The sequence below is a fragment of the Tachypleus tridentatus genome, chromosome 6 (assembly GCF_004210375.1).
Source record: "Tachypleus tridentatus isolate NWPU-2018 chromosome 6, ASM421037v1, whole genome shotgun sequence".
NCBI classification, from domain to species: Eukaryota; Metazoa; Arthropoda; class Merostomata; order Xiphosura; family Limulidae; genus Tachypleus; species Tachypleus tridentatus.
Genome location: NC_134830.1, coordinates 103,224,685 through 103,236,867, shown reverse-complemented (window position 1 = coordinate 103,236,867; position 12,183 = coordinate 103,224,685). Strand labels below are relative to the sequence as shown.

The 12,183-nt window shown below is 31.4% G+C and overlaps 1 protein-coding gene across 1 annotated transcript in view; it reads right to left on the bottom strand.

The window, feature by feature from the left end:
* Window positions 1-3,089: 3,089 nt before the first annotated feature.
* LOC143253216 (putative polypeptide N-acetylgalactosaminyltransferase 10) overlaps window positions 3,090-12,183 on the bottom strand; it is an 85,712-nt gene continuing 76,618 nt past the window's right edge. Inside the window, exons 8-10 of the mRNA XM_076506682.1 lie at window positions 9,034-9,144; window positions 6,511-6,654; window positions 3,090-6,230 (exon numbers count right to left, since the gene is read on the bottom strand). Of these exons, the coding sequence (XP_076362797.1) occupies window positions 6,078-6,230; window positions 6,511-6,654; window positions 9,034-9,144 (408 nt within the window). The 3' untranslated portion in view covers window positions 3,090-6,077. The remainder of the gene's footprint in view (window positions 6,231-6,510; window positions 6,655-9,033; window positions 9,145-12,183) is intronic.

Below are 12,183 nucleotides of genomic sequence, written 5' to 3'. Positions count from 1 at the left end.
AAACTGTCGTTGTTGATGTTCTAAATATCTGTTGCAGTTTTACCATTCAAGACATCATGTGTTATAGACAATGCTTAATGATGTTTTCTACACTAAATTCAAACAAAATTACTGATAAATTACCATTTCATACAATTATTATAGTTATTTTTATAATCAACTGAAGAAACACAAGTTTACATACGAAATAAAAATAATATTCCACCAAAACTTTGTAGATTTATCTTTTAAGTCTCAGGTTTTACCAAAATAAGTAAACTTTTCGTTTTGGCATTATATGTTATTGACGTAATATTTTGTTTGCAGTTGAACACGAAACTACATGATGGGCTCTCTATGTTCTGCTCATCACGAGTATCGAAACCTCGGTTTCTAGCATTGTAACTTCGCAGACATACCGCTGAGCCACTGAACGGCTTAATGTAACGCACCCTGGATATTACGTTGTTTTTTTTTTTTTGAAATGACAAAAGTTTAATCAATTCAACAAAGTTTAAGGTCAGACCATTTAACGGAAATGACTTATTTCTTTAAGGCTGAAATAGAACAATCCTGCATGGCCAAGAATTCGGAAGATGAAAAATTGAAGTCTTGTTCAAAGGTAGTAACTCCTGTTTAGACGTGTTTGTTTTGAATTCCGCGCAAAGCTACACGAGGGCTAGTTGCACCAGCCGTTCCAAATCTTACAGTATAAGACTAGAGGGAAGGCAGCTAGTCATCACCACCCACCGCCAACTCTTGGAATACTCTTTTTACCAACGAATAGGGGGATTAATCGCACATTATAGCGTCCACACGGCTGAAAGGGCGAGCATGTTTGGTGTGACGGGGATTCGAACCCGCGACCCTGAGATTACGAGTCGACTGCCTTTACCACTTGGCCATGCCACGCGTCGTTTAGGCGGAAAACCTTGTGTTTACCTAATATATTATGCCTACTTTCATACTTCATAACAAAACTAAGAGATCAATGTACACAAAACAATATTTATACACAAAGTACGCACACTGACGTGTTAAATGCGCCAGAAATAACGTATATACTATTATTTTCGTGTTACTAATGAATTATATGAATTATGTTTATATTAACGTATATACTATTATTTTCGTGCTACTGATGAATTATATGAATTATGTTTTCGTTATCCACGTCTACGAAATATCACCGTAGCACATAAAATAAAGTGACTTTTTCCTGGTTTTGGACTGTAAAATGAAACTCTCTCAAACATTTTCTGTCTAGAGAACACAAAGTGTAAAATTCAATGACTTTTCTCAGTTTCTCTGGTCCTTACGATTCATGTATTTTTAAAGATACAATTGCTTAAATTAATTAATTAAACTTCACCGTAATACTTCGTTTCAAACAGTAGTAATAAGCTACACTGGACTACAACATCGGTAACTATGAAATGTTAATTTTGTTCTTTACTAAATGATCTAAAAACGTTTTGTATTTGAGGAATTATAGTTTTCAACCTGAGCATCATACAGTGCGCACGCACGATAAATTGTTTGTCTGTTTGTTTGTTTTTTCATTTCGCGCAAAGCTACTCAAGAGCTATTTCTGCTAGCCCTCCCTAATTTAGCAGTGTAAGACCAGAAGAAAGGCAGCTATTCATAACCACCCACCGCCAACTCTTGGGATACTCTTTTAGCAACGAATAGTGGAATTGATTGTCACATTATAATGCACCCACGGCTGAAAAGGCGAGCATATTTGGTGCGACGGAAATTCGAATCCTCGACCCTCAGATTACAAGTCGAACGCCTTAACCCACCTGGCCATGCCGGGCCTCGCACGATAAATGGCAGGCCATAATATCCTAGGAATCAGTGCTAACTATTCCTACCTTTGGAAATGCTGACTTGAGAGAGAAAATATAGTTCAATACTGTGTCTGAATGCCATTTTGTGTCTAGCAGCGTTAACTACAGTACACGTTTGGCTGATCATATTTTAGGACAGGAATAATAATTTTAGCTATATCCATAAGCATTATTAATGATATGCAGTTATCGTATAGAAACAGAAAAGTAATTATTTAGCCGACACCAATATACAAAAAACCAATTCTAACTGGAAAGCTACGAATGCGAAAACGTAATTTAAATTAAAGTGTTTTTGTGTCATGAAACAAAACATGAAAACGTGTTAATAACGTACGCAATTAGAAAGAGTAATAGAGACTATTGTATCTACAATAAAATAAAGTTGTAATCAAAGTTTTACTAGTATTTGAAAACATTTAAATATGAAGTTGGTTTACAACGCTGCTAACAGAAGGAAATAATAGATACTCTTGCGGTGAAAGAGAAAACATTTAACTTTTCAATCAAAGTTTTAGCCAAAAATTACAGTTAAAGGTATTTTACACCTCATAACTTTAAAAATAGATTTTGTTCACATTTCCAGTCCTTGCTGTTCCTGAATCTTTTAATATATTTTATTCTTATTTATCATAAAAGACAACAATAAATCACAGTAACAATTTCACTGCATAACCTGAACGCATATAAGTACTTAGCATATAGTTAGAAATTTTTACGTTTTAGACAAGAAAAAAAAAACACTCAGCAAAGAGAACTAAATGTTTTGTTGTTTTTGTTCTTATCCAAAATTAATTATTCAGTACAGAAAATTCAAAATATGGTTTAATTATATTTTACTACAAAATGAGAAACAAAGTATAAAGAGCAACAACTACATGCTATGAAGTCAAGTAGTATTTATTATTTTTTAACATATATACATCACCTGGCTGTTTTTAATTCTTCAGAGATTCTTCTTTCTCTCATAAGTACAAGTAGACTAAATTTATTAATAACTTTATTAAGACTTTAACAATACCAATTATCAGGATTCAATGCTATACTTGTTGTTTGTTCAATGTTATGCAAAGCTAATTGAAGATTAATTTATTTAAAAAAAAGAAACAGATTATTAACCCATTTGATGTTAATTAAAAATTATTGAAATCTTAATAAATTATGCTTATTTGTAATGCTGATTAATTACCTATTTATAGAAATTTTATTTTTAATAACAGAAAAATAATGTTATTAAAACTTTTCATTTTAGCTACTAGAAATATTTTTTTTCATTTTGTTTATTACTACCTCTCATAAACATAAAGAAATTAAATTACCATAAATAACATCACCAAATTACAACAAAAACAAATGAAGTACCATCTTAAATGTGCAGTGTTTTCAAATTGATACACATACAAGGAAATAAGTATCCATTTTTTCAAGTGTTCACCTAACACAAGTGTCTTATATTTTCAATGCTTCTGAAAAATACCACTATTGTCATGTTTTAATAAACAGTGAAATTGCAATTGCGAATACTGTGAATAAGGATACTGAGTCACCTATAAAATTATTATATACAAGTGTGTGTATATGTACATGTATATGCTTTCATTAAAGAAAAGTTTATATAATCAATAAGAGGTAGTGGTAGTAAAATATTTAGAACAATGTTCAATATGATAAAGTACTTATAATAACCATGCAAATAATTAATCTTTAACCTATACCTACAAAGTTTTATTCAAAACATTTTCAAAAAATATAACACAAAAATAACATGGTTTCAAAAATTAACTAAGTTCACGATGTAGTTCATGAAAAGAGGATTTTTATTCATTTCTAGCAAAACTTCTTAAACCTATGTGTTTTTCTAATGAACGTTTACATCCAATAACAAATAATGTAGTGATGAAATAAATACAAATAATTATTAGCTATTAATCAAAATAGCCTTGTCATTTGCAAAATATGAAGGAAGCTAAGTACCCTATCAAATAAATAACACATTTACTGCCTTCAATAACATTAAGCACATCTTAAGAAGTGCCTAGATTTTCTAGTGCTTTGCAAAAAGAAAAGCATCCATATTTAGCTCAGATGTTAATTATTTATTCATCATGAAAGGAATGTAAGTTTAAAAAAGAAAACACTGTTTACGAAAATTTTAGTTTCCATGAATCTCTAGACATAATCAATTAAACAAAAATTACACTAAGGTTTGAAAAGATTTTCCATATAGCTGTGTTAAAAAGTTAGGTTCACACATGCAAGGCAAGCTTGGCAAGTTAATCCTCACCAACATTAAGTGAAAGCAGAAGTAGCACAGAAATTACATATCTTGACAGATAACATCTAAGCTCATTACAACAGGATGTAAAAACTATAATTTTTACAAGCCAGTACAGAAAGAGAAACCTAATTCAGAGTGTATGTGTGTGTTCAACAGCAGATAACTATTTCACTGATTTATAAGAATAGCCTTATCCAAAATCTTCGAGTTGCACTATTATTTAAATATAAATTACAAATCAGTACTGCAGAACAACATTCAAGAGAAAATCTTTACTTTTATTGTTGTAAAAGAGTGAGAAAGTTAACATTTATTAAGGAATAGAAAAAAATATCCAGCACAGTTATAAGTGTATGCATTGTTAAAATTATCTATGCGTTATTTGTAAAACTATTATTTTACATTCATGGAACAATGGTAAAGAAGCCTAAAAAAATAAAAACATACAATTCTGACAATGAAATGATTAAGAAAATTGTAAGTGTAGCTTAAAATAAAGTGGAATACTTTTACAGAGTGAATCATAATACTTTAAATTGCACCTATTTTGTAATAAAATTTCAACTCAATAATTAATGTACCTTAACTTGTGATACAAAATCAGTATAACATCTCTTTAATGTATGTTTTATAAATGATAGAAGCATAGATAAAAAAGAACAATATAAGGGTTGTCCAAAAAGTTCATGGCCTGACTTATAAAAATACTGGAATGTAAGATTTTTTCTACAAATATTAAATTTGAACTTTTTATGAGTAAGCAATATGTAATATGTTACTTAATGAGCTTATTTTGTGTGTTGCAGCTTTCCAAATGAAAAAAACTGAGGAACATTAAACACCATGGAGAAGATTTAACATTGCACCATAATCAAGTACTTTGTTGAAAAGAAAATAACACCTCAAGAATTTCAATAGGACATGGACTACAAATTAGCAGAGGCAGTAAACAATCATATGAAAATGATTCAAGGTAGGTTGGCCCTTGACATGGATTACAAAACTTTAGATAAAGTTTGTGATTTTATAATATATAATAGAAGAATTACTGTTACAAATTTTGTAGAGGAAATGTTAATTCATAAAAGTATTACAGTAAGCATTTTGACTGACAATTTGGGCATGAGTAAGTTTAGCACCAGATAAGTTTACAAAATGTCACCTGAGCAGAAATAAATTCGAGTTGATGGAACTTAATTCCTTTTCTAAAGATATTTAACTGTGAGTGAAGCATGGGTTCATCTCCTCAATCCCCAAAGTTTGCAGTGCAAATATCCAAGTTCACTTACCCAAAGAAGTTTAAGTCACAACTTCCTGCTAGGAAGCTCATTGCATCAATTTTTGGGATGACAAGGGTGTTTTACTAGTTGCTTATTTGAAAAGGGATCAAGCTATTGCACAAGATTACTATGTATTGTAAATAAACAGTTTACATCAGCAAATAAAAATAAAGAGAAGATGATTGCTCACAAAAAAGGTGTGCCCTTCCATCAGGATATTGCCTCAGCACACAAATCACATGTTGCTTTGAATGCTATGCATGTTACTGGCCTCAGATTACTTAATCACTCACACTATGTTTTGCTTCAAGCAATATTTTTTCTGATCTCTATTCTTAAAATCTTTCTAAAAGTTTGAAGATTTCAGAGTGATGATGATCTTGTACATACCATCCAGTCATGGATTAAGGACCAAGAATAACACCTCTTTCAGAAGGGCATAAAGGTCATAGAGCACTGCCAGAGCAAGTGTACAGATTTAGGAGTATCTTATGTTAAAAAATAAATCATATTTGAACCATTGTCTCTTTTCTTTATAGGTCGGCCACAAAATATTCGGACACCTCTCATAAAATCATAGCTGAAGCTAAATTTACAGTAAAAGTATTATCACAACTTCTGCCATGAGATAATTCGAAGCCCACTGTTATGGATAATAACCCAAAACTTTGCTACGATATGATTATTTCACCAGTTTGTTAGTGCAGAAACATTAACAAACTCAAATTTCCATTTTTGATTGTGACTGGATGGCTCACAGGGACTCATGAAAAGTTCCTGACGTTCACTATCACAATCCAGACAGTTCCCAGTGATTGGATGTAATAGATGTTGACTGTTCTAAAAGTTAATGAAAATATAATATTTTAATTCAAATAAAATTCAATTAAACATATTTCTACTTTAAAAGCTATAACATGTTACTTACTCTATTTAAAACCTAATAACTAAAACACTATACGAATGAAAGCATGTATAATTTTTTCTTTATAGCACCTGCACTCACAAGGAAAAAATAATATCAACAGAAAAAAAAATTCAAATATAAATGGTATTTACATGAAGAAAATTGAAATAAACATGAGATAAATGAAAAACAAATGCAAAACAAGAAACTCACCAAATCATACTTCCAAAGTTGGTTTCCTTGCATGCCATGGCAATTCCACAGAACAATAGGTGCATGCGATTCTGAGCTGGAGACATCAAAACAAACACTTCTTTTGGCTGGACGGATATCTTTATGCCAAGTGAGGACAAATTGCTGAACAGTAAAAATAAAAAACCACACTTTCTAAGCAAATTGTTTTTGAAAATATGTTAAAATGTTGAAATTAACAAGTGTTATGTGTGCACAAGTGTAAAATTCAAATATTAAATCAAAAATCATATTATCTAAAAGTAAACAAAGAACCCAACTAAAACCAGTTTTGTTAAATAAACAGCTTAGGTGCCACTAATTAGGAAGCTTTAAATACTTTAAAATGTATAATCATTCTTGAAAAACTTTTAATTTTAAAAATATCTAAGCATATAAAATTTTAATGTTTATGAAAAAGCAAATTGGCAAATCACATGACAAACACATTTATTAAAACAAATATTAGTATAATGACATGTAACAGAACTACATTTTACAATTTTATAGGGATAATTTGTTCTTAGTTAAACACAAAGCTATACAATGGGCTAGTTGTACTGTGCTCAACACAGGTGATGAAACCCAGTTTCCAGTGCTACAAGTTATCAGACTCATTTGCTGTATCACTGGGGGCTATAGGGAATGATATATCACCAAAAATATTGCTTTTTTTTAATGATATGTGAAAGGTTTTTCCAATGTAAAATATTCAAACACACATATCATAATGATGATTCAGATCAGAAATCTAGAATTTCCAATGCGGTGGTATCCTTTGCACTGAAAAACAAAGGAATATGGATTAACCTGGGACACCAGAATCATCCAGAAAGAGATCTGTAGCAAATCATACCTCAGCAATGGTACATAAAGCTTGTCATCCTCATCTTGTAACATGTGATAAATCAAGAACACAAATGTCAGTGAGAAAAGCAATCCAGTAGGTCACCCAAAATATCAAGGATCTCTGTATGGAAAAGTGATACAAGTCACATTAAACAAGTGTCTTCCATAACATCTCCATTATGTGTAGTTTAATGTATATAAACCTGCAAGGACAGTTAAGTCGTCAACCATGTTGTATTAAAATCTGATTTTATTTTATTTTCTTCACAAAAGAGCATTTCTTTAAAAAAAAATAAATTCATGTAGCTTTTCTGTCTGATATTTCTGCTTGTTTCTTGATTCTTTGTCCCATGAGTTTAGTTTTGTATATGTATTACACTATTCTTATTTTTCTTCATATAATATACTCCTAAAACCACTTAAATTAGTTTTCATAATAGATGCAACTATAATCATTTCCACTCAGTCACTCATTTATTCATTAATAATTGTATGCAGTCTTTCCTTGATACAATTTTTATATAAAAGTAATTATAAAAAAAAGTTGTGTGCACTATATCTGAATGATTTTGGAGCCCCAAAACGTCCTTTTAGTGCACGTTGTCAAGGCTAGTCATGCTCTGACAGAGTGCATCTCGATGGTAGCTCTGCAGCATAATTTCCATTGATAAAGATCATAAGATTGTCATCTCAAAAAAACACGGCTGTTCCCTATATGTTTTCCAGTAAAGCAGTATAAGGATGACAGTTTTCCAGTACCCTTTTCAACAGTCCATTTTTGTACAATTACATTTACAGAAAATCTTGAAAAGTCTTTTCTTCAGTTTTAATTGTTTAGTTATATTCCTATAATCTCTCGGTATTGTTAAAATTGAAATTAAATATCTATATATCCAAAAATATTGCAAAAATACACAGGCTTTCATATGGTGTCCTAAATTTTTCACATGATTGTATCTCACAATGTGTGCTAGAACTCTATGGAAGAGTACGATGACAAAATGGCTGCCAATAATGCAGAAATGTATAAACTCATCTGAAATTTCTACTCCAACAGCCACTATAAATCTGATATGAAAAGTTGTTTTTGGAATTATACTAACTTCCAACACTGATCAGTAAGACACTTCCAACACTGACTAGTAAGACACTTCTGTAGCCAATGTGTATCAGTTAATTAATCAAGTAAAACACTGGATAGGAACATATTATAAGCTGGGTGTTGAAAGAAGACAACATAAAGCTTCCTGAATATCACACACAACATATACCATGTTCTAATTATATACATATTGAGTTCTTAAAGCTAATACAAAACTATCAGTGAGGTAATAACGAATACTGTAATAATAAATTAAGATTAAGATTTTTGTGTTAATTATAACAGCATTCATCTCCATATTTTTTTAGTTCATGTCCTGGATAAAGGACAAGTATCTTAGCTTGTTTACAATAATAAAACTAAAAAAAACACTGCATCTGCTTTTGATGTTATATGGCAAAACATTTACTGACATGATGAATACTAAGGAACTTATATGCAAATAAACACCTTGATAGTACTCGTTAAATTTTCTTATTTGACTACTTGAAGCCTCTTACCATAGCCACGAAGACTTGTTTAGTTTAAATACTTATAAAATGTAATAAACAAACCTGTTCTCCGCCTTGGTTATTATTGTCCTTTATACATTTTTCAAGATTAAATCTTTGATTCTGTCCCCGAAATCGAGTATCAATGCACAAATTACTTCCAGCATTTCGAATCTGGTACAAAATACAAAGGTACAAGTTTACCAGAACTTTCACATGACAAGTTGTACAAAACGTAAACACTTAATTATATCTAATGCAAACAATCAAAGTATTTTGAACATAGATATGACACCAATGTGTATAAAGATACAAATAAGTAATATAACACATTATTAAAAACTAACTAATTACTTCTCATACTGCTAATAACTTTCATGCAGAAAGTATGTTACTGAAATACATAGAGTACAAATGAATGCACATTGTTATTAAAGGCAACAATAAATGAAAACTTTAATTACAATATAAAATTGTCAGTTATACATATTTACTTTCTGTGTCTCTTTTTCAAACTTTGTACATTTCCACTTCAAGCAAACCATAAAAAATGTTATATTGTAATGGAAATTTAATAATGGAAAATTTACACGTCAAAGACATTTTTAATTCATAATGAAAAAGAACAGAAACAACCTGTTGATGTATCTCTAAATAGCTGGTATGAGTATTAACACTTTTATTGATAAGCAGAGAACAAAGTTTCAACCTTCCTAGATCATCTTCAGGTAAACAATGAGAGTTTGCAACTGACCATTGCTGGCCATATGTCTCAGAGACGAGAGCATAAACGGGTACGAGATTGTAGGGGCGATGCAGATGAATCATGAGTTATTAATTAGTATAGGTATAAAGGTGTTCCTTTACATTGGTTTAATTTTGGGTTTAGTTGCTGTATAAGTAGTAGGGCTTCCTTGAATTTTGTGCTTGTTTATTTTTCTACGGTTATGTTGTGTTTATTTGGTATGCAGTGTTCAATAACGTGTGAAAGTGAAAGTGTGTTATTTTAATTTAGTTCTCATTTTTCTGCTTGTTTCTCCAATATAGACGTAGTGGCAGTTGTTGCATTATATTTTATAAATTATGTTGGTGTCATGTTTGTCAGTGTAGTTTTTACATAGTATGGACTTTAGTTTTGTACCCGGTTTTTGAATAAATTTGGCGTTTACTAGAATGTTGTGTTTTGTTATAGGTTTTGGTTTTTTTTCCAAATGTTGGTTATTTTTGTCGCTGATATCTGGAACATATGGTATACAGCAGTATAAGGTTTTGTAGTTTGTTGTATCTTGGGATTTATTGTTGTTTGTTTGTTGTTGGTTTAGGTGTGTGCGTATAATTTTTTCCACGTTTTTTTATGATATTTGTTGATGTTGATGAAGTGTTGTTTTATTTTGTTGATTTCATTGTTAATTTTATCGGGTAAGCATAGTTTTGTGACTGTGATAATTTGGTTTCTTAATATGTTGAGTTTTTGTTTTGTCTCCTGTGCTGAATCCCAGGGAATGTATAGTCAAATATGGGTGTTTTTTATGTGGATTTCTGTTTTGAATTGTGTATAGCTTTAAGTAATCTTGAGGTTAAGAAATGCGATTTGGTTAGTTTCTTTCCTGTTCACAGGTGAATTTAATGTTGTGGTGTATCGAGTTAACGTGATTGAAAAAAAAACTAAGAGTGTGTTCTGTATATGTAAATCCAGCAATTGTATCATCGACATATAGGTACCAATATAATGGTTGGTGTAAGGCTGAATTGATCGATTGAGATTTAATGAGTTTCATAAAAATGTTGGCTAGAACTAGTGACACGGGATTCCCCATACTTGGGCAATTTATTTGTAGATAGTTTTGATTATTGAGCATTAAGTTAGTTTTGATGGTAGTGAATTCTATAAGGGTTGCTAATTGGTTGCTGGGGATGTGTATCAATGAGTATGGGTCTTGGATATAAAGTTCTAAAGCTATCTTGCAGGTTCCAGTTGTGGGGACTTCTGTGAAGAAGGTAATAACATCAAATCTGACCGTTAAGGCTTTATGATTTAGTTAATTAAGAATATATTTAAAGGTGTTTGTTTGGTTTTGAATTTCGCGCAAAACTGCACGAGGGTCTGTGCTAGCCGTCCCTGATTTAGCAGTGTAAGACTAGAAGGAAGGCAGCTAGTCATCACCACCACCGCCAACAATTTTTACCAACGAATAGTGGGATTGATCGTAATATTATAATGCCCTCACGGCTGAAATGATAAGCATGTTTGGTGCGATGGGGATTCGAACCCACAACCCTCAGATTATGAGTCGAACGCCTTAATCCACCTGGTCTTTTATGGGTCGTAGTGGACAATCAGGTTTGTGAGGTTTGGGAGTGCCGCATAGTTGTAGTGTGCATGAGTCGATCCTTCGTAGATAAGAATAAACGTTTTCTGAGATTGTGTTGTTTTTTGTCATTTATAATAGTATTTCGTTTAATTGTTTTTATGTGCTTTTGTTGGATTTGTGTTTAGTACTTTAAATTTGTTTGTATCTGATAAGATGTTCATTTTACGAAAATATATCATTTGTGTTTGTTATAACTATAGCATTGCCCTTATCTGCTTTTAGAATTTTAGTGTTGTTGTCTTGTTTTAAGTTGTTTATAGAATTAATATCCTTTTGTGTGAGGTTGTTTTTCAGTTTCCTTTTCTGTGAAATTATGTTGATAGTTTTGTATGAAAAGTCTTTAAAAAGGTTGTTTAAGATACTGTTTTGAAATGTTTCAGGAAAATGGATATTTTCAGTTGTACCTAGATAGATAGGTTGTTGGTTGTCAGTGGAATTGTTGTCGAAGTTATATTCTTTCTGGTAGTTGTTTTCCGTTGTTTTGTTGGTGTTTTTCATTTGTGTAGAATGGATCACCAGTCTTCTAGCTAGGTTTTCCAGGCAGGCTTTCATTTTGATGGATGGAATATTTCTAGGTGTTACTGCGAAGTTGAGTCCTTGTTAAGTAGATGTATTTCTTCATTGTTTAATTTTCGGTAGGATCTGTTAATTACGAGGTTTGTTTGTGATTCGTCGTGTTGGCACCTTAATTTATCTAGTTTCTTGTTGTGGCGAACTTTCTTTTCCTTGTCGTTCTTATTATTGAGTTGATTGATGTTGCGTTGTATAAGTCCATAAATGTCTGGTTGAATGCAGCAGGCCAGTTGATAGTCTAGATTCACTTTTTTTCTGCAGTCATTTA